Genomic DNA, 24565 nt, shown 5'->3' with positions numbered 1-24565 from the left:
ACTTACGTTGATAATTTCTTGTCCAGCGCTGCCATCTGCGTTGTGGGCAGCTGAAGCTGTAGCGTCCTTCATCGCGTCCCTCATCGTGTCCCTCTTCTTGGATGTCGGAGTCCCAGAATGCCCTGCTCGTCACTTCCGGGGCAAGCGTGCCATCCCACAGCTGTTTCTGCACATGCACATAATCCTGTAGGGAATGACGCGCCTGCACCGGAAGTGACGAGTGACACCGGTGCAGGCGCATTGACTCCTGGGATTAATGACGCTCATCTCCCAGGAGTCAATGCAAAGGAGGAAGTGATGTCGGGGGCCGCGGCCGCAGAGGGAGGAAGAGGAAGGAAGGTAAGTCAGAGGCGTAACTAGAACCTTCAGGGCCCCGATGCAAGAAACCATGAAGGGCCCCCCAGACCCCTGGCCGGGGCCCTTCCCTTCAAGCCCGGGGCTCTTCCCACTAATCCTGGGGCTCTTTAATCTCATTGCATGGCCTTTTATTATGGTCCCGCATCAGGATCCTTTCACAAGTTCTGCAGTGGGCCCCCTTCCTGCAATCTTGGGGCCTCCCCACAGTGGTGAAATGCCAGGGCCCGGTCGCAAGTGTGACCTTTGAGATCCTAGAAGTTCACCCACTGGTTTGCTACCGGGCCCCCTGGAGCATGGGGCCCGGTAGCGATTGCAACCCCTGCAACCCCTGTAGTTACGCCCCTGAGGTAAGTTAATTTTCAGAAAAAATAAGGTAAGTGAAACAAAAAAAATAAATAATTATCCAATTCTTTTTCAGGTTGTTTTAAGCTAACGAAAACTGCAAAGTTGTAAAATAGGGTGGAACTCCGCTTTAAGCTCTAAACATTATTTCCGTGTTCAATTCACCTGCTTCTACCACGACTACTGATTTAGACGGGCACTGATTTATGTGACCTACAGTGAACTTGATTTTGCGACTATGTATTCATCGCGTGCTATAGCGATGACCTTTTCCGACTAGATTTAGTCGTTTTCTATGGATTTTAGTAGCTTGTGACCATTTGTTAACCCATTTGCCAACTAGGTGCTATAGTAAATAAACCCCTTAGTGTCCGATTGTCTGCCACAATATTGCAATCCCTCTCGCTGATTTCTGCCATTACTAGTATACCAAAAAAATGAATGAATAAAAATTCCAGTATATGTCCCATTGTTTGTAGAGGCTATAGCTAAACCAATCAATGTACGCTTATTAGAATTTTTTTTACCAAAAATATGTGGCAGAAAACATATTGGCCTAAATTTATGAAGAAGTTTGCTTTTTTCAATTTTTTAATTAGAAATGTTTTAAAGCAGAAAGTAAAAAATATGTTCGTCTTCGATTTTGTTTATAGCGTTAAAAAAAAAAAAAAGCACAGTGGTAATCAAATACCAGCAATAGAAAGCTCTATTTGTGGGGAAAGAAAATTACATTTGGGTACAGCGTTGCATGACCGCGCAATTGTCAGTTAAAGCAACGCATATCGTAAAAAGTGGCCTGGTCATAAAGTAGGGTAAATCTTCTATGTCTGCAGTTACAGGAGCTGTGCTAGACAAGGTGGAAATATTGCTAAAGGGAAGTGAAATGTTCATGTGTTTACTGACAGCGCCTACTCCTGAGTGCAGTTCTCGGGTTGTCCTCCTCTTGTCACTACACACATCTACCCGCCAGGGGGCGCTGTGACCCCCGTCACCAGGCACACTGTCATCTCACACCCATACAGAACGGGAAGCTCGGTGATCGCTCGGGGGAGGAGTTTCATACTTCTGTCTCCTGATTGGTCACCTCTAGCCATGTGATACTTGTTGCTTCTGATGTCGTCCTGTTCCTCCCTGGCTTCCCCGTGACACTGTATTGTCGCCGCCCCCCCTCCCTCCTCCGGGTCTTCCTACCAGCTGCTGTCCGCCATTTCCTCCGGAGCCTCCGACTTCCTGTCAGACGTTTCTCCCCCCTCGCCTCCTTCCTCCTCGGACTGACCCATCAGGCGAGCGGCCGGCTGCGGCCTGGCACCTCCAGGCTAATGTGCGGTCCGAGCCAGGAGGCGGAGGAGGATGTTCCCGCACTCCCCCAGCCTGAGCCGCACTCCTCTGCACCCCTCTCATCCCCATCAGCAGCACCACAGCGGGGAGACACTGAGCACCGAGCGCCTGCTGCACCACAAGTGAGTGCGGGGTCTGTATAATGTAATGGGGGCTCTAGCTGCTGAGTAGAAGGAATTATTATAGAAGAGGTGCAGAGGATAATAGACATGGTTGTATGTATGGAAGCCTGCTAGGTACATACAGGGGATGGGGGGTGAGGGGGCTATGGCAGAATTAGGATTAATATTGCACTTTGTCATCTGTTCTGGGATCCAATCAATGGCAATCTGCTGAAGAACCCGGATTCTGCAGGAAGTCACTTGGATTGGGGGAAGTGTTCTATACCTGCTGGCCCACTCCTCTTTCCATATCATGTTAAAATAATTACTAAGGGGAGAGAGTCATCGGAGTGAGGGAGTCTGAGCGAGAGTCATTGGAGCCAATGGAGCGAGGGAGTCTGAGCGAGAGAGTCATTGGAGCGAGAGAGTCTGAGCGAGAGTCATTGGAGCCAATGGAGCGAGGGAGTCTGAGCGAGAGTCAATGGAGCGAGGGAGTCTGAGCGAGAGAGTCATTGGAGCGAGGGAGTCTGAGCGAGAGTCATTGGAGCGAGAGAGTCTGAGCGAGAGTCATTGGAGCGAGGGAGTCTGAGAGAGCATCAATGGAGCGAGGGAGTCTGAGCGAGAGTCAATGGAGCGAGGGTGTCTGAGAGAGAGTCATTGGAGCGAGGGAGTCTGAGAGAGAGTCATTGGAGCGAGGGAGTCTGAGCGAGAGTCAATGGAGCGAGGGTGTCTGAGCGAGAGTCAATGGAGCGAGGGTGTCTGAGAGAGAGTCAATGGAGCGAGGGTGTCTGAGAGAGAGTCATTGGAGCGAGGGAGTCTGAGAGAGCATCAATGGAGCGAGGGAGTCTGAGCGAGAGTCAATGGAGCGAGGGTGTCTGAGAGAGAGTCAATGGAGCGAGGGAGTCTGAGAGAGAATCATTGGAGCGAGGGAGTCTGAGAGAGAGTCATTGGAGCGAGGGAGTCTGAGAGAGAGTCATTGGAGCGAGGGAGTCTGAGAGAGAGTCATTGGAGCGAGGGAGTCTGAGCGAGAGTCAATGGAGCGAGGGTGTCTGAGCGAGAGTCAATGGAGCGAGGGTGTCTGAGAGAGAGTCAATGGAGCGAGGGTGTCTGAGAGAGAGTCATTGGAGCGAGGGAGTCTGAGAGAGAGTCATTGGAGCGAGGGAGTCTGAGAGAGAGTCATTGGAGCGAGGGAGTCTGAGCGAGAGAGTCAATGGAGCGAGGGAGTCTGAGCGAGAGAGTCATTGGAGCGAGGGAGTCTGAGCGAGAGAGTCATTGGAGCGAGGGAGTCTGAGCGAGAGAGTCATTGGAGCGAGGGAGTCTGAGCGAGAGAGTCATTGGAGCGAGGGAGTCTGAGCGAGAGAGTCATTGGAGCGAGGGAGTCTGAGCGAGAGAGTCATTGGAGCGAGGGAGTCTGAGCGAGAGAGTCATTGGAGCGAGGGAGTCTGAGCGAGAGAGTCATTGGAGCGAGGGAGTCTGAGCGAGAGAGTCATTGGAGCGAGGGAGTCTGAGCGAGAGAGTCATTGGAGCGAGGGAGTCTGAGCGAGAGAGTCATTGGAGCGAGGGAGTCTGAGCGAGAGAGTCATTGGAGCGAGAGAGTCATTGGAGCGAGGGAGTCTGAGCGAGAGAGTCATTGGAGCGAGGTAATCTGTGAGAGAGAGTCATTGGAGCGAGGGAGTCTGTGAGAGAGAGTCATTGGAGCGAGGGAGTCTGAGCGAGAGAGTCATTGGAGCGAGGGAGTCTGAGCGAGAGAGTCATTGGAGCGAGGGAGTCTGAGCGAGAGAGTCATTGGAGCGAGGGAGTCTGAGCGAGAGTCATTGGAGCGAGGGAGTCTGAGCGAGAGAGTCATTGGAGCGAGGGAGTCTGAGCGAGAGAGTCATTGGAGCGAGGGAGTCTGAGCGAGAGAGTCATTGGAGCGAGGGAGTCTGAGCGAGAGAGTCATTGGAGCGAGGGAGTCTGAGCGAGAGAGTCATTGGAGCGAGGGAGTCTGAGAGAGAGAGTCATTGGAGCGAGGGAGTCTGAGCGAGAGAGTCATTGGAGCGAGGGAGTCTGAGCGAGAGAGTCATTGGAGCGAGGGAGTCTGAGCGAGAGAGTCATTGGAGCGAGGTAATCTGTGAGAGAGAGTCATTGGAGCGAGGGAGTCTGTGAGAGAGAGTCATTGGAGCGAGGGAGTCTGAGCGAGAGAGTCATTGGAGCGAGGGAGTCTGAGCGAGAGAGTCATTGGAGCGAGGGAGTCTGAGCGAGAGAGTCATTGGAGCGAGGGAGTCTGAGCGAGAGTCATTGGAGCGAGGGAGTCTGAGCGAGAGAGTCATTGGAGCGAGGGAGTCTGAGCGAGAGAGTCATTGGAGCGAGGGAGTCTGAGCGAGAGAGTCATTGGAGCGAGGGAGTCTGAGCGAGAGAGTCATTGGAGCGAGGGAGTCTGAGCGAGAGAGTCATTGGAGCGAGGGAGTCTGAGAGAGAGAGTCATTGGAGCGAGGGAGTCTGAGCGATAGAGTCATTGGAGCGAGGGAGTCTGAGCGAGAGAGTCATTGGAGCGAGGGAGTCTGAGCGAGAGAGTCATTGGAGCGAGGTAATCTGTGAGAGAGAGTCATTGGAGCGAGGGAGTCTGTGAGAGAGAGTCATTGGAGCGAGGGAGTCTGAGCGAGAGAGTCATTGGAGCGAGGGAGTCTGAGCGAGAGAGTCATTGGAGCGAGGGAGTCTGAGCGAGAGAGTCATTGGAGCGAGGGAGTCTGAGCGAGAGAGTCATTGGAGCGAGGGAGTCTGAGCGAGAGAGTCATTGGAGCGAGGGAGTCTGAGCGAGAGAGTCATTGGAGCGAGGGAGTCTGAGCGAGAGAGTCATTGGAGCGAGGGAGTCTGAGCGAGAGAGTCATTGGAGCGAGGGAGTCTGAGCGAGAGAGTCATTGGAGCGAGGGAGTCTGAGCGAGAGAGTCATTGGAGCGAGGTAATCTGTGAGAGAGAGTCATTGGAGCGAGGGAGTCTGTGAGAGAGAGTCATTGGAGCGAGGGAGTCTGAGCGAGAGAGTCATTGGAGCGAGGGAGTCTGAGCGAGAGAGTCATTGGAGCGAGGGAGTCTGAGCGAGAGAGTCATTGGAGCGAGGGAGTCTGAGCGAGAGTCATTGGAGCGAGGGAGTCTGAGCGAGAGAGTCATTGGAGCGAGGGAGTCTGAGCGAGAGAGTCATTGGAGCGAGGGAGTCTGAGCGAGAGAGTCATTGGAGCGAGGGAGTCTGAGCGAGAGAGTCATTGGAGCGAGGGAGTCTGAGCGAGAGAGTCATTGGAGCGAGGGAGTCTGAGCGAGAGAGTCATTGGAGCGAGGGAGTCTGAGAGAGAGAGTCATTGGAGCGAGGGAGTCTGAGCGATAGAGTCATTGGAGCGAGGGAGTCTGAGCGAGAGAGTCATTGGAGCGAGGGAGTCTGAGCGAGAGAGTCATTGGAGCGAGGTAATCTGTGAGAGAGAGTCATTGGAGCGAGGGAGTCTGTGAGAGAGAGTCATTGGAGCGAGGGAGTCTGAGCGAGAGAGTCATTGGAGCGAGGGAGTCTGAGCGAGAGAGTCATTGGAGCGAGGGAGTCTGAGCGAGAGAGTCATTGGAGCGAGGGAGTCTGAGCGAGAGAGTCATTGGAGCGAGGGAGTCTGAGCGAGAGAGTCATTGGAGCGAGGGAGTCTGAGCGAGAGAGTCATTGGAGCGAGGGAGTCTGAGCGAGAGAGTCATTGGAGCGAGGGAGTCTGAGCGAGAGAGTCATTGGAGCGAGGGAGTCTGAGAGAGAGAGTCATTGGAGCGAGGGAGTCTGAGAGGGAGTATGAGCGAGCGAGTCATTGGAGAGAGGGGGTCATGGAGAAAGGGGGGATGGTAGAACAGGTAACATTTTCCTGCTCCTGAAGCCTCTCGCCAATCCCTGTTTGTCAAAGAGGGCCGGGGACCTTCTCCTTGCACTTGCTGTCACAATTTAAATAGAACGCCAGGATGTGCTGGAATTGTTTCCCTGCAAAGCAGGGAATAAAGTCCAGCACTTTCCTTAGTAAAAGCACCAGATGGTACACACGAAAACCCTGGTGATGCACGCATTTAACCCTTTGATCGCCTTAGATGTGTCATTAGCCCAGTAACTGCATATTTTTAGCACTGAGCACTGTATTAGTGTCACTTGTTCCCACAGTGTCAGATTGTTAGCCGCAATATTGCAATCCCGCTTTAAGTCGCTGATCACCGCCATTACTAGTATATAAAAAAAAAAAAAAAAATTCCAGTATATATCCCATGGTTTGTAGATACTATAACTTTTGCGCAAACCAATCAATGTATGCTTGTTGGGATTTCCTTTTTACCAAAAATATGTAGCAGAATACATATTGGCCTAAATTTATGAAGAAATTTAGATTTTTCAAACTTCTTTTTTATGTGTGGGAAGTAAAAAATTATTTTCAAATTTTTTAAATTGTGTTTTTTTTCTGTTTATAGTTTAAAAAATAAACATTAGTAGGAGTGGTAGAGAGTTGTAGTGGTAAAACCCCACCAAAAGAAAGCTTGATTTGTGGAAAGAAATTACGTCATTTTTTTTTTATGTACATCGTTGCATGACCGCGCAATTTTCAGTTAAAGTGCCGTATAGCAAAAAATGGCCCGGTCATGAAGGGGGGCAAATCTTCCCGAGGTCAAGTAGTTAATAATTAGTAAGCTGTAATATATTACATTTTTGTATTTGTCTTGCTATTTAGGAATGTTTTAATGCAGTCAGTCTGTAAAATCCTGGCTTTATATTTCTTTAGAGCATTGAGAACAGCTAACTGACTCAATCTTATCTTTATTCATTGTTAATTAGATTTAAAGAGCTAAGCAGCTCTACATTCACGAGCAATGGTTTGAGGCCCGGTTCACACTGCCGCGACATCCCAGCACGACTTTGGCACAACTTGCATACTACTTCTTTACCAGAAGTTAATGCAAGTCGTGCTGAAGTCGGACCAAATGTAGTACAGGAGCCTTTTTCTAAGTCGGAGCGACTCAAGTTGCTCCTATTAGAACTGTTCCATTGCACTGCATTGGGTGCAACTTGTCATGCGACGTGTCTCTCAAAGTTTGAGCGCATGTCGCACCAGTGTGAACCGGGCCTGAGTAGGCCAGATATTGGTTTTCAGAAGATTTTTCTCTTTTTCTATGGGGTTTTGAAAGTTTCAGATTTTTATTTGACACTTTTTTGTTTCCTAAATATGTATTAACATGCCAATATTTTAGTCTTTCTAGAATGCTGATGAGTGGAAATGCTCTGCCTATGCCTCCAGTGTCCTCACCACCGTGGTCATATGGAAATCCCAGCCCTTTAGTCAGCCCAAGTTCCTCTTCTCCATTCCAAAACAGGAAGTGAGTCATTGTGTAATATATTTTGGGGTGTCTCTAATTAAAATCTCTTTAATCTTTGAAACATATTGTATTTGGGAAAACTTGTAAGTTGATTTACACCTGTGAAGATGAATGTGTTTGCAGTATGTGAATATATACTGCTCAAAAAAAAAAAAAATTAAAGGAACACCTTTTAATCAAACTACAGCATCAAGTCAGGTAAACTCCTAAGATATTGATCTTGTCAGTTAAGTAGCAGAGGGGGTTGTTAATCAGTTTCATCTGCTTTGGTGTTAATGAAATGAACAGGTGCACTAGATGGGCAACAATGAGACTACCTCTAAAACAGGAATGGTTTTACAGGTGGAGGCCTTAACATTTGTTTTTTCCCTACTCATCTTTTCTGACTGTTTTTCACTAATTTTGCATTTGTTTAGGGTCAGTTGCACTACTGGCAACATGAGGCGATACCTGGACCCTATAGAGGTTTTATAGGCAATCCAACTGCTCCAGGATGGCACTTCAATACGTGCCAATGCCAGAAGGTTTGCTGTGTCTCCCAGCACAGGCTCAAGAGCATTGAGGACTTTCCAGAAAACAGGCATTTACTCTAGAAGAGCTGGACAGGGCCGTATAAAGTCCCTAACCCATCAGCAGGACCTGCATTATGCTCCTTTTGTGCAAGGAGGAACAGTATGAGCACTGCCAGAGCCCTACAAAATGACCTCCAGCAGGCCACTGGTGTGAATGTCTCTGACCAAACAATCAGAAGCAGACTTCATGAGGGTGGCCTGAGGGCCCGACGTCCTCTAGTGGGCCCCTTGCTCATTGCCTGGTACTGTGGAGTTCGATTCGCATTTGCCATTGAACACCAGAATTGGCAGGTCTGCCACTGGCACCCTGTGCTTTTCACAGATGAGTGCAGGCTCACACCGAGCACATGTGACCGATGTGAAAGGGTCTGGAGAAGCCGTGTATAACATTATGCTGCTGGTAACATCATTCAGAATGACCGGTTTGGTGGTCGGTCAGTGATGATCTAGGGGAGGCATATCCATGGAGGGACGCACAGATCTCTACAGGCTAGACTATGGCACCCTAACTGTGATTAGGTATCGGGATGAAATCCTTGGACCCATTTTCAGACCCTATGCTGGTGCATGACAATGCCCGGCCTAATGTGATGAGAGTATGCAGCCAATTCCTAGAGGATGAAGGAATTGATACCATTGAATGGCCCCTACGCTCGCCTGACCTAAATCCAATAGAACACCTCTGGGACATTGTTTCGGTCCATCTAACACCGCCGGGTTGGACCTCAGTCTGTTCAGAAGCTCAGTGATGCCCTGGTCCAGATCTGGGAGGAAATACCCCAGGACACCATCCATCGTCTCATTAAGAGCATGCCCCGACATTGTCAGGCATGTATACAAGCATGTGGGGGCCATAAAAACTACTGAGTACCATTTTGATTTGCTGCAATGAAATTTCAGCAAAATGGACTAGCCTGCTGCATCATTTCTTCACTTTGAATTCAGCCCTCTGTAGTTTGATCATTTTCATTTCCATTAATCTATGTGGCATCTTTTCGATCCTAACATGTTACCCAGTCCATATCAGTAAAGATATGCAGCATTATATTTTTCCCCATTGAGATCTTATGTGTTTTCAAAGTGTTCCTTTAAATTTTTTGAGCAGTGTATATTGATGGGGGAAATACACAAGTATATAGTATATGTTCAGTCTTTAAAAATAAATTTGAATCTCAAAGCCTGTCCTTTTTTTCAGTGAAGGACCCTTGCTCTCTGTGGAAGCAGTGACCTCTCCACAGAGGTCTAACATGTCCCCTGAGTCTGAGTTAGTGCCATCCAATAAACAAAGAACTATTTTTCAAAGCTATAGGTCTTAGGCAGGCCATAGATAATGACATTTTCTTTCCTGCAACCTCAGTCGTGATGATGGGGGAATTCCTCCTGCAGAGCTATCGTGTTCTCCTGGTAGGGTGGGGGGGGGGATGCGTGGGGAGCAACCTCTGACACAAAACACTCTAGCCACTGTCAATAATCGCATGCTAGAAATCTGACATGCTGGTTGGATTCAAGTTGATTGACTTGGGTACAATCTGCATGCCCATAAATGGATCGAATCTTGGTCAGCCCCTGCTGAACCGGCAGAAATTCAAACCATCTCTGGCTGGATTTAGCAAGGGGCACATTGGGTCTCTTCAGAGGAACCACTGCTTTCACAGTGAGCAGACTTACAGTATCTCACAAAAGTGAGTACAGCCCTAACATTTTTGTAAATATTTTATATCTTTTCATGTGACCACACACTGAAGAAATGACACTTTGCTACAATGTAAAGTAGCGAGTGTAAAACTTGTATAACGGTGTAAATTTGTTGTCCTCTCAAAATAATTCAACACACAGCCATTAATGTCAAAACCACTGGCAACAAAAGTGAGTACACCCCTAAGTCAAAATGTCCAAACTGGGCCCAAAGTGTCAATATTTTGTGTGGCCACCATTATTTTCCAGCACTGCCTTAACCCTGTTGGGCGTTGAGTTCACCAGAGCTTCACAGATTGCCACTGGAGTCCTCTTCCACTCCTCCATGATGACATCACAGAGCTGGTGGATGTTAGAGACCTTGCACTTCTCCACCTTCCATTTGAGGATGCACCACAGATGCTCCCCAGTGGCGGCAGCACTCATGCAGCCCCAAACCATGACACTTTCACCACCATGCTTGACTGTAGGCAAGACACATTTGCCTTTGTACTCCTCACTTGCTTGCCGCCACACACACTTGACACATCTGAAGCAAATAGGTTTATCTTGGTCTCATCAGACCACAGGACATGGTTTCAGTAATCATTGTCCTTAGTCTGCTTGTCTTCAACAAACTGTGGGCTTTCTTGTGCATTATCTTTAGAAGAGGCTTCCTTCTGGGCCGACAGCCATGCAGACCAATTTGATGCAGTGTGCGGCATATGGTCTGGGCCCTGACAGGCTGAACCCCCCCCCTTTCAACCTCTGCAGCAATGCTGACAGCACTTATACGTCTATTTCACAAAGATCACCTCTGGATATGACACTGAGCACGTGCACTCAACTTCTTTGGTTAACCATGGCGAGGCCTGTTCTGGAACCTGTCTTGTTAAACCACTATATGGTCTTGGCCACCGTGCTGCAGCTCTATTTCAGGGTCTTGGCAATCTTCTTATAGCCTAGGCCATCTTTATGTAGAGCAACAATTATTTTTTTTCAGATCCTCAGAGAGTTATTTGCCATGAAGTGCCATGTTGAATTTTCTAGTGACCAGTATGAGAGTGATAACCCCAAATTTAGCACACCTGCTCCCCCATTCACACCTGAGACCTTGTAACACTAATGAGTTCCATGACACCGGGGAGGGAAAATGGCTAAATGGGCCCAATTTGGACATTTTCACTTAGGGGTGTACTCACTTTTGTTGCCAGCGGTTTAGACATTAATGGCTGTGTGTTGAGTTATTTTGAGGGGACAGCAAATTTACGCTTTTATACAAGCTGTACACTCACTACTTTACATTGTAGCAACGTGTCCTTTTTTCAGTGTTGTCACATGAAAAGGTATAATAAAATATTTACAAAAATGTGAGGGTGTACTCACTTTTGTGAGATACTGAATATATTCAAGCTGTGGCTACATTTATAAAGAGAACAATATGTATAACTTGTGACAGTGCTGTTTAGCGAATATAATGCACCTTAGAAAATAAACTTGTTCAGGTGTACATTCAGTCCCTGTTAGTGATGCATTGTTCCTCAGCATCCATGGCCTATGCAAGACCTTTTTGCTAGTTCAGACCACAGTTTATCACATGCGTTTTTTTTTTTTTTTTTGTACATTACTTCAATACAAGGTAATGCACTGTATTTGTTGCATTGTTGTGCTGTGCAAATCATTCCTAATTGTACCAATATACAGTGCACTATAGTGGAGCTCAATGTACAGATGTGAGTATTAAAGTGGTTTTAAAGCCACTTAAAATACTTTTACCTATAGGTAGGCCTATATTAAGGCTTGCCTATAGGTGCTGTAAATATCTCCTAAACTTGCACCATTTAGGAGATATTTACAGTGAATGCAGCCGATGACGTCATCGGCGCATGCGCTCTGAAGGAACGGCTACCCGTGTTTTTTCCCAGAGGGTTTACTTCCTCTTTAAAAAGCAGTTCAGGGCCAACTTTTTTTTCTGCTTTTGAGGTATGTTGACCGCAAACTTAAAGTGCTTGGTCTACTGAACGCAGCATGCTTCGGTGTTTAAAAACACTAACATGCACTTGTTATGGTTATAATGAGCTCTTATGCTAGCTCTGGATGGCTTTCTGGATCCAGTGTGAAAACTTAATACTACATTGGTGCTTTCATACGTTATTTTGAATTTTGCATTCCTCGTTTATCATGCTGTGGTATTGGTATCGTTTGCCTTCTGCACTGCGGGTCCTTTTTAAAAATGTTTTTAAAATGAATGCTTTGCGTTCCGCTGCCTTTCGCTATGAGCTACAACTCTGTATGCTAAACTTTTTAGGGTTGTGCGTGTGTGTGTGTCTCGTAAAATTAGAAAATGATCAAAAAGTACATTTCACTTTCGCTCATTGACAGACACAGCTCCTTATCTTCTTGTCCATTGGGTTATACTGCCCCCTACAGGATTAGGACACTAGACAGGAAAAAGCTTGACTGCACCTATGGGGCAGTCCCAGGGGGTATACTCGCACTCTCAGGTAGAGGCACTTTTTTCTGCCTAGTCTGGAGTAAAGTTCCTTGCTGGGATCTCTGGTCCTGGCAATTTTTTCCTTTTTTAATAGAACTTTTTCCTATCTTTTGTTTTGTTCCTGTGAACATCTACAATCAACTGCCGGACTGGGCGACGAACTGAAAAATCTAGATCCAGAGGGTCCCCCCAGTCTGCAAGCGCACGCAGGCCTCAGCTCTGCGCTAGGTTGGCCGTGGGTTAAATGTCTTGCGAGGGCGCATACGACCTAGCCTCGGCCTGAGTCGCAGCATTCCTCCTGGCTGTCAGCCCCCCCCATTCCAATGGAGTGGTTGTCTGTCAAAAGCTGTGCCAACCCTGTTCCTGGTATGGTAAGTAGCTGTCCCCCCTCTTCCCCTGGAAGGTTTTGGGGTGGACATGGGCCCCTCCCTTGGAGGATAGGACCCTCGGGTCCGCCTCCTTCCCCCTGAGCCCCTCTAAAATTGTGGTGTTCACTGTGTGTGTTTTCTGGCCCCCCACCCCTCCCCTGGTGAGGTTATGACCTGGCTTTTGCCATGGTCTCCTAAGGTAGGGCTTGTTGGGGTTGCTGCTGGCCAGGTTTTACCTGGTGCGCAACAGGGGGTTAAGCAAGGTTCCTCGCCACCCTGAGGGTTGGGGACTAGGGCAGGGATGTCCTCTGGGTTCCCTGCTGCGGTTGTTGGGGGCTGGGGGTGCAGATGGTTTAGCATCCGCGGGTCCACGCCTCAAGGGGCTGGATCCTCCCAAAAATTTAGGCTGCGGCCAACTGGTTAGGAGCTATGTGGGGCGGCCCCAGTGAGGGTGGCTGAAGCCACTACCCTTCGTTTGGGCATCCACCCTCCCCTCCACTGCCCCTGGGTGGTCGGCTCCACTGGGGCTCGCGACTCGGCGTCTTCAACAATTTAGGCTGCGGCTTGCGGCCGAGTCAGGTGCCACCAGTGGGGGGCGGCCCAGTGAGGTTAGCTGAAGCCCCCGCTCTTTCTTTTGGGCATCTGCCTGGCTGGGATCCGTGCACTTGAGGCTGGGCCTCCACAAAAATGTTACTAGGCCATGCGGCCAGTTTGGCGCCTCCCTTGGAAGGGGTGGCGCTGTGGGGGGCGTGTTTTTTTTTTTTTTTTTATACGGCAGCCACACCACCATTACTGTGTAGGGCCCCCTGTCCCCTTTTTAGCGCTGCAGGATCATCAGGGTACCCTGTCTGCGCATCCACGTCATGGTGGGCGGCCCCCTTTTTAAGGGGACCATTTCCTATTATGCTGGCCTCTATTGCAGGGCTCTGAGGGAGATTTCCCCCCCCCCTTGTTTTTTTGCGGGGTCCAGTAGGTGGTCCAATCGTGGGCCCTTGGTTAGCGTCCCCTTTACTTTAACACAGTCCGCGGCCCTCCCCCCCGATTGTTTTTTTTTTTTCCGGGTGAGCTTATTGTATAGCGCCCCCCCCCCGCCTCATCTGTCCATCAGATCCTGAATCTGTTTCGGCCGCCACGGACACGAGTCACCCTACTGGGTCTGCGTCCACGCACCTGGAGTGCTCAGATAGTGAGGATGATTCTTCTGCTCCTCTAGCACGCATAAAAAGGCGCTGGTGGATGCACTGATTGTGTTAGTGTGTGAAACTCTTAAAATTAAGTATGCGGCGGATGCTGCATTGGAGGCGCCGGTTCAAAGCGGCAAAGGTTTTCCCCTTTTTCGCTTACTTTGACAACATTGTCACAAAACAGTGGGGTTGTCCAAAACGCACTCTTGTGGCCCCTAAGATCCTTATGAGGATTCCCTGCTTAAAAAGTGGACAGTCCCACCGGTAGTGGACTCGCTGGTTTCCAGCTTAAATAAAGCTACCTTAATTCTGGTTGATGAGTCCCCGGTCTTTAAAGATCCGGGCTGATAGGAGGGTGGAGGCTCTGGCCCGCCATATGTTTACTACTATTGGTTCGGCACTTAAGCCGGTATTTACTATTGCCCTAGTGTCACAATTTCTGACCGTGTGGGCTAAACTTTTACGCTGGGACCTGGAGGGGAAACCACTCCCCCCCGCCCCCCCCAACCCCCCACCTTTGTGGAGCTGCTGGATCAGTTGGTCCAGGGGCTACTTATCTGTGATGCCTCTTTTGGATGCTGCTCCTTTGATTCTAGGCTGTCTGTCCTTCGGCATATTATCTGGCTGAAATGCTGGTCTGTGGACCAAACTTCTAAGAAGACCTTATCTGATCTCCCCCTTGTAGGGGTTCGCCTGTTTGGAGCTTCCTTAGATTACATCATTAAGGGTCTCACAGGGAGGACGAGTACTTTTTCTTCTGCAAGCTACCAAGGTCAAGGAGCCCGGTCATAGCCGTGGGCCATTCTTTTTTGGCTCATAAGAGGCCTTTTTGTCCCTCAGGGTCTCAAGACAAGAGCCAAGCTTTTCAGGTCCTCCATCGGAGGTTCCAAGAGGACCTGGTCTGGCAATCCAAGAGCGGGCTCTTCCAGACCTGCGGACAAGGCTTCCGCTGCATGAAGGGACGCCCTCACCCGTATCTGGGGTGGGGGAAGGTCTTTGCTAGTTTCCAGATCCGTGGACCTCCCTGGTACAGGGCAAGTGGGTCCACAATGTAATTCGGTCCCGCCTACAAGATTCAGTTTCGGTCTTATTCTCAGGAAAGGTTCTTACCTTCCAACCTGCACTTGTACCCAGATCGCTTACGGGGTCTCTTTGGGGCAGTGCAAGACTTTACTTCAAGGGAAGGTATGTCCAATTCTGGACCTCAAGGCGCTAAACTACTTTGACGTTCTGAATAGAGTCCATTCGCACAGTAGTGGTGTCCCTACATCAGGGGGATTTTCTTGTTTCTATCGACATCAAGGACGCCTACCTTCACATTCCAATATGTGCTGGTCACCAATGCTTCCTCCACTTTGCCGTAGGCGAGGAGCATTATCAGTTTGTGGTGTTACCCTTTTGGTCTCGCCTCCGCTCCTTGGGTCTTCACAAAAGTGTTGGCCCTGTTGCTAGCATTGTTGCGTTAGCAGGTGATTGCGGTATTGGGGTACCTGGACGATATTCTTCTGCGAGCGGAGCCTCTGACTGCTCTGATGGACAACATGGAGATTACTCGGTGAACTCTGAGGTAGTTCGGTTGGATTCTGAACCTTCAGAAGTCTGCTCCGGTTCCGTCCACAAAACTTGACTATTTGGGTCTGACTCTGGACTCTGCCCCAGCAAGAGTGTTTCTTCCTCTGGAAAAATTCCAGACATTGCAGGAGGCAATTCAGCTTCTGTTGTTCAGCAGACGGTCATCCCTCTGGGCTTGTATGCGGGTGCTGGGCCTGATGGTGTCTACCTTTTTTTTTTTTTTTTTTTTTTTTTTTTTTTTTTTTTTTTTTAGTTGGTTCCGTTTGCACAGTTCCACACGTGAGCTCTGGAAAAGAGATTCTGTTGAAATGGGATAAGAATCTCTAGAGGTGGCTTGGCGGCTCTGAGAGTAGCCTGTACACCTTTCAAGGAAGGTACAGAGGTTTGTGGCACAGTCTCGGGATCCTCTGGCCGACGCCACAGACACATTGTAGTGGCTCCAGACTGGCCTCGCCGGTCTTGGTACGCCGATCTAGTGCGGCCGATTGCTGATTCTCCTTTGAGACTTCCCCCTCAGGGAAAGTCTGCTGTCCCAAGGGCCGATCTTCCATCCTGGTCTACAGTTGCTGGCTTTAACGGCTTGGCTGTTGAAAGCCTGGTGCTGAAGGATAGAAATTTGTCTGAATCGGTGATTCCTACGCTGTCTTGTTAAACCGCTGTATGGTCTTGGCCACCGTGCTGCTGCTCAGTTTCAGGGTCTTGGCAATCTTCCTATAGCCTAGGTCTTCTTTATGTGAAGCAACAATTCTTCTTTTTTTTTTCAGATTCTCAGAGTTCTTTGCCATTAAGGGGCCATGTTGAACTTCCAATGACCAGTATGAGAGAGTGAGAGCAATAACACCAAATCTAACACACCCACTCCCCATTCACACCTGAGACCTTGTAACACTGAGTCACATGATACCGGGGAGAGAAAACTGCTAATTGGCCCAATTTGGACATTTTCACTTAAGGGGTGTACTCACATTTGTTGCCAGCGTTTATACATTAATGTTATTTTGAGGGTAAAGCAAATTTACACTGTTATACAAGCTGTACACTCACTACTTTACATTGTAGCAAAGTGTCATTTCTTCAGTGTTGTCACATGAAAAGGTATAATAAAATGTTTACTAAAATGTGAGGGGTGAACTCTTTTGTGAGATACTGTGTGTGTGATTATATATATATATATATATATATATATATATATATATATATATATATATATAATAAATAAAATATATGTGTGTGTGTGTGTGTGTATATAATATATATTAGTACAGACCAAAAGTTTGGACACACCTTCTCATTCAAAGAGTTTTTTCTTTATTTTCATGACTATGAAAATTGTAGTCACACTTCATGAGGTAGTCGCCTGAAATGGTTTTCACTTCACAGGTGTGCCCTGTCAGGTTTAATAAGTGTGATTTCTTGCCTTATAAATGGGGTTGGGACCATCAGTTGTTTTGTGCAGAAGTCAGGTGGATACACAGCTGATAGTCCTACTGAATAGACTGTTAGCTGCATTTTTCTTGCCATAATATAAATTCTAAGTACAGGAAAACAAGTGGCCATCATTACTTAAAGAAATGAAAGTCAGTCCGAAAAATTGGGAAAACTTTGAAAGTGTCCCCAAGTGCAGTCACAAAAACCATCAAGCGCTACAAAGAAACTGGCTCACATGTGGACCGCCCCAGGAAAGGAAGACCAAGAGTCACCTCTGCTGCGGAGGATAAGTTCATCCGAGTCACCAGCCTCAGAAATCGCAGGTTAACATCAGCTCAGATTAGAGACCAGGTCAATGGCACACGGAGTTCTAGCAGCAGACATCTCTAGAACAACTGTTAAGAGGAGACTGTGTGAATCAGGCCTTCATGGTAGAATATCTGCTAGGAAAACACTGCTAAAGAAAGGCAACAAGCAGAAGAGACTTGTTTGGGCTAAAGAACACAAGGAATGGACATTAGACCAGTGGAAATCTGTGCTTTGGTCTGATGAGTCCAAATTTGAGATCTTTGGTTCCAACCACTGTGTCTTTGTGTGACACAGAAAAGGTGAATGGATGGACTCTACATGCCTGGTTCCCACCGTGAAGCATGGAGGAGGAGGTGTGATGGTGGGTGGGTGCTTTGCTGGTGACACTGTTGGGGATTTATTCAAAATTTGAAGGCATACTGAACCAGCATGGCTACCACAGCATCTTGCAGTGGCATGCTATTCCATCCGGTTTGCGTTTAGTTGGACCATCATTTATTTTTCAACAGGACAATGACCCCAAACACACCTCCAGGCTATGTAAGGGCTATTCGACCAAGAAGGAGAGTAATGGGGTGCTGCGCCAGATGACCTGGCCTCCACAGTCACCGGACCTGAACCCAATCGAGATGGTTTGGGGTGAGGTGGACCGCAGAGTGAAGGCAAAAGGGCCAACAAGTGCTAAGCATCTCTGGGAACTCCTTCAAGACTGTTGGAAGACCATTTCAGGTGACTACCTCCTTGAAGTGTGACTCTATAATTTTCATAGTCATGAAAATAAAGAAAACTCTTTGAATGAGAAGGTGTCCAAACTTTTGGCCTGTACTGTGTGTGTGTGTGTGTGTGTGTGTGTGTGTAGATAGCTAGATAATATATAAATATGTGTGTGTGTGTGTGTGTGTGTGTATATATATATATATATATATATATATATATATATATATATATATATATATATATATATATATATATATATATATATAATCAGTGTCATTAGTACAGTGACAGTGTATATTATTAGCACTGATTACAGTATTAGTCTAACTGGTGATGTCGGTCAGTTCTCACTTAGTGTAAGTTTGTGTCAGATTGCTCGTGGCGCTATTACAGTCCCGCTATAAGCCGCTGATCACTGCCATTACTAGTATAAAAAAAAAAATCCAATATCTATCCCATAGTTTGTAAATGCTATACCAAACAAATTAGTGTACGCTTATTGGGAGTTTTATTTTACCAAAAATATGTAGTAGAATACATTTTGGATAAAGCATGCTTTCAACAAAACGAGCAAAAGTGTGCCAGTTCCAGAACAGGCAATGCTGAAAAAGGTTCATGATGGGCAGTATGTGCCTCAGAGGAGTGCAGAGAGAAAGTCAGGATGTGAAGGATAGGAATCTAGCAAAGGTAACTTGTGCTCTGTCTGACTTTTTTTTTTTTTTTTTTTTTTTTCTGCTCATTAGCTATCCTTAAGATGGGTACACACACTCAGTAATTTTCAGCCCATTGGGCTGAATGAAAAAAAACTGACAGATAGCTATACTAACAAAAGTGTGTTAGTGCTGTGATCTCACCCGCTGTACTATCGTGTTCTGATAGAGGGACTCCCCTCCACCAGAACACACCAATCAGCGCTGCCAGCGCTGATCGGATGCTGGTTTTCCAGCAAGACCATGCAACAGAAGCTGATCGTGAGACCAGCTTCTCTCAGGCAGCTGTACAGAATGTCAGCTGGTTCCTGCTGAACCGGCCAATTTATTCAGATTGTGTGTACCCAGCTTTATTGTTAGTGCATTTTATGCGTGGCCCAAGAAAATTCCTCCTCTTACAATGTGGCCCAGGAAGGCTAAAACATTGGACACCCCTGCATCAAACTTTTCTAAATAAAAAGAAAAATGGCGTTCATCCCTGTCCACTTCGCATTGCTATTAAAGCGGTTGTATCCTCCAAAAAACAAGAAAAAACCCTGCAGGACAAAGGCATAATGAGCTAGTATGCATGCTAGTATTATGAAATACTTACCTTAGAACGAAGCCCTGACACGGTCGCCCGGACACCACTGAGGCAGCTGACATCTTCCCTCTGTGTCTCTTCCGGGATTGGCGGCTCTGGCGCTGTGAGTGGCCGGAGCCGCGATGACGTCATTCCTGTGCATGCACGCGGGAGTTCTCTTTCCAGCAAGGAGCTCTGAAGGTCCGCTAGTCTCAGCGGCTGCATGCACGTTGAATATCTCCTAAACCGTGCAGGTTTAGGAGATATTAATTTTGCCTACAGGTAAGTCTTATTATAGGTTTACCTGTAGGTAAAAGTTAAAAAGCGGAGTATACTACCGCTTTAAGTAAGTATTGATAGTTTGCAAATCAGTCATTAAAACAATGGGAAAGAAGCTTATTTAAACTTCTTGAAGTAGAAAAATGCCCTGGGGAAAATCTGTATCTTGTGGTTTACCCCTTAAGGTACATAGTAGGTATTTTTTCTACCTTCTTGGTAAACGCCTAGTTACATGGAAAGGGTCTCATCTGTAACCACTGAATGACTTGTGTCCTTGGAGTATGCGTGTGCAGCAGAGCCATGTCTCCATGGGGCTGTTATGCCTGGTTGTTGATTCAGAATTGCTTTAAAACAAAACCTCTTTCCTTGTACAGAAATTGAATATGTGTTATGGATTTTTCTCAGCAAGTAAAAAAAAATTGTTTATTTTTGTGTTACAATAATAAAAATTTAGGTCCGGTTCACACTTATGCGATGCGGGAAGGCTGCGAATTCACAGCCTGTTCCCGCATCGCACACGCACCCCCGGCAGTTCACACTGCCATATGCAATACGCTGGGGGTGTCAATGTAATCTTAACGACACCCCCAGTTTGATCGCATATCGCAGTGCGATCTTGCAGTTCGCACAGGATCGGATCGCACAAGTGTGAACCGCTGTGCGATCCGATCCTGATGCGGCTGCAAAAAAGGGTCCTGTGCGTGTTGGGTGCGGTGCGAATTTAGCCATACAAAGTGTATATGGCTAAACTCGCACCGCACAGCCGATCGCATGTAATGAGGGAGCAGTGCGCTCCGACATTACATGCGAACCCCGCACTCGCATAAGTGTGAACCGGGGCTTAGGCTACGCTAGGGTTTCTCAACCAGAGTTCCTACAGAGGTTGCTGAGGGTTTTCTTGATCAATTCTGACTCGGATAAGTTCCCACTGACACCAATGATCTTTTTAGCTATCTGTAAGGGGTAATCCTTCCAATGTCCACGGGTATTAGGAGCATTCTTCCTACTGACCATCCCACTAATTTATCGTGAGTTGTAGCTATAGTAATTTTTAGCAGGGGCTCCCTGAGCCCAGAAAGTTATTTCAGGGGTTCCTCTGTGTTGAAAAGGTTGAGAGGCTGGTCTACACGAAGGTATCTATTTTACTTTTCACCTTTATGTATCCATGCATAAATTGACACAAAAATTAAGCTGCAAAATGAATTAACAAATGGAAAAAACAGATCACATCCTGGTTCTGTAAAGCAAGCAATCTAATTATTAGATGTTCACTTTAAGGGATGTACTGCGGCAGGCTGGCTCTCCTAGGCAAAGTCCCATACATGTATGGCGTTCGCCTGGGAGGAGCTAGGGGGCGAAGGTGCCCTCCTGCCTCCGCTCGTCAGCGGGGAAGCTGGCGCGAGTGACACCGGCGATCTCTCCCCACTGACAGAGAAGGACGGACGGCTGATGTATACACAGGCGTCCGTCCTTCTCCCTGAGATGATCACAGAGACCATGCGATCCTGCTATATAGGATCGCATGTCTCTATGGTCATCTCACAAGCCCAACAGCCCCCCCCCCCCCCCCCACAGTTAGAATCACTCCCCTAGGCTTACATTTAACCCCTTGATCACCAATAGTATTAACCCCTTCCCTGACAATGGCATTATTACAGTAACAGTGCATATTTTTAGCACTGATTACTGTAGTAATGTCACTGGTACCCTCAAATGTCAGGGGTCCGATCTGTCCGCCGCAATGTCGCAGTCCCGCAAAAAATGGCAGATCGCCGCCATTACAAGTAAAAAAAAAAAAAAAACAATAAAAATTATAATCTTTCCCGTAGTTGGTAAACGCAATAACTTTTGCACAAACCAATCAAATACGCTTTTTGTGTTATTTTTTGTAAAAAAAAAAAAAAAATGTAGCAGAACAAATTGGCCTAAAAAATGTTAAATGTTGATTTTTTTTTTTACATTTTTTTTTTTTTTTTTTTTAATTTAATTTAATTTAACAGAATGTGAAAAATGTTATTTTTTCAAAATTGCCGTTCTTTTTTTGATTATAGCGCAAAAAATATAAATTGCACAGGTGATCAAATACCACCAAAAGAAAGCTCTATTTGTGGGGGAAAAAAGGACATCAATTTTGTTTGGGTACAGCGTCGCACGGCGCAATTGTCCGTTAAAGTAACGCAGTGCTGAATGGCAAAATAGGGCCTGATCATTGAGCAGCCAAATCCTCCGGTCTTAAAGTGGTAAAAACTTAGTGCAGACAGCCCTATGTAACTCTATGGGGATGTAGTGGTTGTACAGATACAGATGATCCTAATAATTTGACAGGCATGCAGAAGTGGATAAGCGGCCCTGAGTGCCGGTTCACATTTGTGAGATCACAGAGACCGCATGTAATTCAGAGTGCACTGCTCCTAAAATGACATGCGATATCTGTGTGGTGCAAATTCAGCCATACAGTTTTATGGCTGAATTTGCACTGCAATCGCACTGAAACACGCACAGGACCCTTTTTTTGGTCCGCAGCAGAATCGGATCGCATGGTGGTTCACACTAGTGCGATCCGATTCTGTGCAAACTTTCAGATCGCACTGCGATATGCGATCTGATCTGGGGGGGGTCGTTAACTTTGAATTGACACCCCCAGCGTATCTCGTATGGCAGTGTGAACTGCCTGTTGTGCGGATGCGATGCATATTCGCAGCGTTCCCGCATCGCACAAATGTGAACCGGCACTAAATGAAAATGGTTTTTGATCAGGGGTGCTCAACTTTGTTGTTTTTGTGTTTTTTTTTTTTTTTTTTTTTTTTTTTTTTTTACAGCTGTTTAGCAAAAAAAAAAAAAATTAAATTCTGTTAATACTGTAAGACCCCATTCACACTGCCGCGACCAGAAAGTCGCCTCATAAGGGGCGACTTGTTAGCCCGACTTGTATGATAGACGACTTTGTACGACTTTGTATTTGGCCAATCAGAATATGATGGTTCTGGGTCATGCTCAATCACACAAAAAAAAGTTCTTAAAAATTGTTGTTTTTGATAGAGAGACAATTATTGAAAAAAAAAGAGATTTCTTTTGGATTTTGTGTCTGGGGGGTCTAAAAAGTGTCCCTGTGAAGTTTCAGCTCTGTAGCATGTCCAGAACCAGAAAAAAAAAGATAATTTTTCTTAGAATTTTTAGTAGCGCAGGGATGGGGCTCCGCTCCACCTGGGCGTTTATCTGGCATTTTTTGGGCGTCTTTGGAGGCAGGCATGACATCTGAACTTCTGTATAGGGGTATATACACACATACATATTTATTGTGACAGGAAGTCAGGTAAATCTGTGGATGTAGTCACAGACAGGAGATACATTTCCATCTGGTTTAGAGAATTCACTAATTACTATAGGGTGTCGGCTGCAAAGGTAGCCAGAACTGTCTAAGGACATTGAACAGACTTCAGCTGTTCAGAATGAGGAAATTAAGGCCTCTATAATTTGTCTAGAGGAAGTCTAAGGATTGCTGCCTCCTGACGCTGTGTGAGCTGGGGAGAGGAGGACAGTCAGATGCGTGCCTCCCGACGCTGTGTGAAGCATGGGAGAAGGATTGCTGCCTCCTGACCCTGTGTGAAGCTGGGGAGAGGAGGACAGTCAGATGTGTGCCTCCCGACGCTGTGTGAGCATGGGAGAAGACCTCCTGGAGCGATGTGCGCTGAGGAGGGTAAAAAGTGTGAAGACTACTCAAGGTGAGGTCTTGGACTATTTCTATGTGGAAAGAAATAAATGAACTGTTTGCTATGTGAAGAGACAAACAAAGGGACATGTCCAATGTGAAGAGGAAAAGGGACATGTTCAATGGACATTTGTTGTGTGAAGAAAAAACATGGACTATTGATTGTCTGCTGTAGGATCAGCAAAGTTTGCCCAACAGTAGGTTGGAGACAGACTCCGTAGGTAGGTTCCTGTATGTGAGAAGGTAGCCACCCACAGTGGCAAGGATTCATCCATACCCGCCACCGAGCTAATCCCCACTATATATATATATATATATATATATATATATATATATATATATATATATATATATATATATATATATATATATATATATATATATATATATACACACACACACACACACACACACACACACACACACACACACACACACACACACACACACACACACGTGTGATAGTAGCGGAACCCTATCCCTGCAAATAATTTCCGCTCCTTTCACACCTATATGTGTTTGTGTGTGTGTATATATTATATTATATATACCCCTACACAGAAGTTCAGATGTCATGCCTGCCTCCAAAGACGCCCAAAAAATGCCCGATAAACATCTGCAACAAAAACGCCCTGGTGGAGCGGAGCCCCATCCCTGCGCTACTAAAAATTCTAAGAAAAATTATCTTTTTTTCTGGTTCAGGACCATTTTAATGGAAAGTTGGATCACAAGTCGCTTCAAATAAGATAAGGAGGCGACTCCCATTGAAGTATATGGGACAAGTCAGATACAAGTCGCCTCAAAGTAGTACAGACCCTTTTCTGAAGTCGGAGCGACTTCAGTAGTGCCAATTAAGACGGCACTCATTGATTAACATTGCCTTTGTTATGTCAAGCGACTTGGGGGCATACAAGTCTCCTCACAAGTCGCGGCAGTGTGAATGGACTCTAAGGGGTTGTGTTGATGGCATCAGTTTTACCGGCTTAAAGTGAGTTTAACTCTCTCATAATTTGTATAGGATTGCCAAACACGTTTGAAGGGAGTAAAAGCTTGGGGATACAGGCCCTATAGAGGAGCTCCAGTCTGCAGCTGCTGACTTTTAGTATAAGGACACTTCTCTGTCCAGGAGTCCAGCACTGTCCTCCCCTGAGCCCATTCTTCACTGGGCTTTGGAACTCTAGCACCGGCATCTTAACAACATCGTCACATGACTGACGAAGGGGTCCTGTGTGGCTCCGAAATGTTGCACTTGTCCTTTGTGATATGATCTTTCTGCAATAAAAGCTTTTGGACGATATTTGAGGATCTTTGTTGTGCTGGCGAATATGTACATTTATCTGTGATGTATCCAGCTGGTTATTGCTACAGCACCCACGACTGATGAGCCTAGTTTCCAGGAACCATGTGCAATTGGAATATAGACAAGGCATCTTAACTAAGGCTTCACGGCCGGCTTCCCACTGTGCATGCATGAGCCGCGCTGCACTTTGTGAATGGTCC

The 24565-nt window shown here is 46.7% G+C and overlaps 1 protein-coding gene across 1 annotated transcript in view; it reads left to right on the top strand.

The window, feature by feature from the left end:
* The first annotated feature begins 1784 nt into the window (after nt 1-1784).
* The window catches only part of TENT2 (terminal nucleotidyltransferase 2), a 121470-nt gene continuing 98689 nt past the window's right edge, over nt 1785-24565 (top strand). The window contains exons 1-2 of the mRNA XM_082268484.1: nt 1785-2159; nt 7362-7487. Coding sequence (XP_082124610.1) covers nt 2050-2159; nt 7362-7487 — 236 coding nt within the window. The 5' untranslated portion in view covers nt 1785-2049. The remainder of the gene's footprint in view (nt 2160-7361; nt 7488-24565) is intronic.

The sequence above is a fragment of the Pelophylax lessonae genome (assembly GCF_965119305.1).
Source record: "Pelophylax lessonae genome assembly, chromosome: 1".
In the NCBI taxonomy this organism is placed as follows: domain Eukaryota; kingdom Metazoa; phylum Chordata; class Amphibia; order Anura; family Ranidae; genus Pelophylax; species Pelophylax lessonae.
Note: the sequence above shows the minus strand (reverse complement) of the source record. Positions and strands in the feature narration are given on the sequence as shown.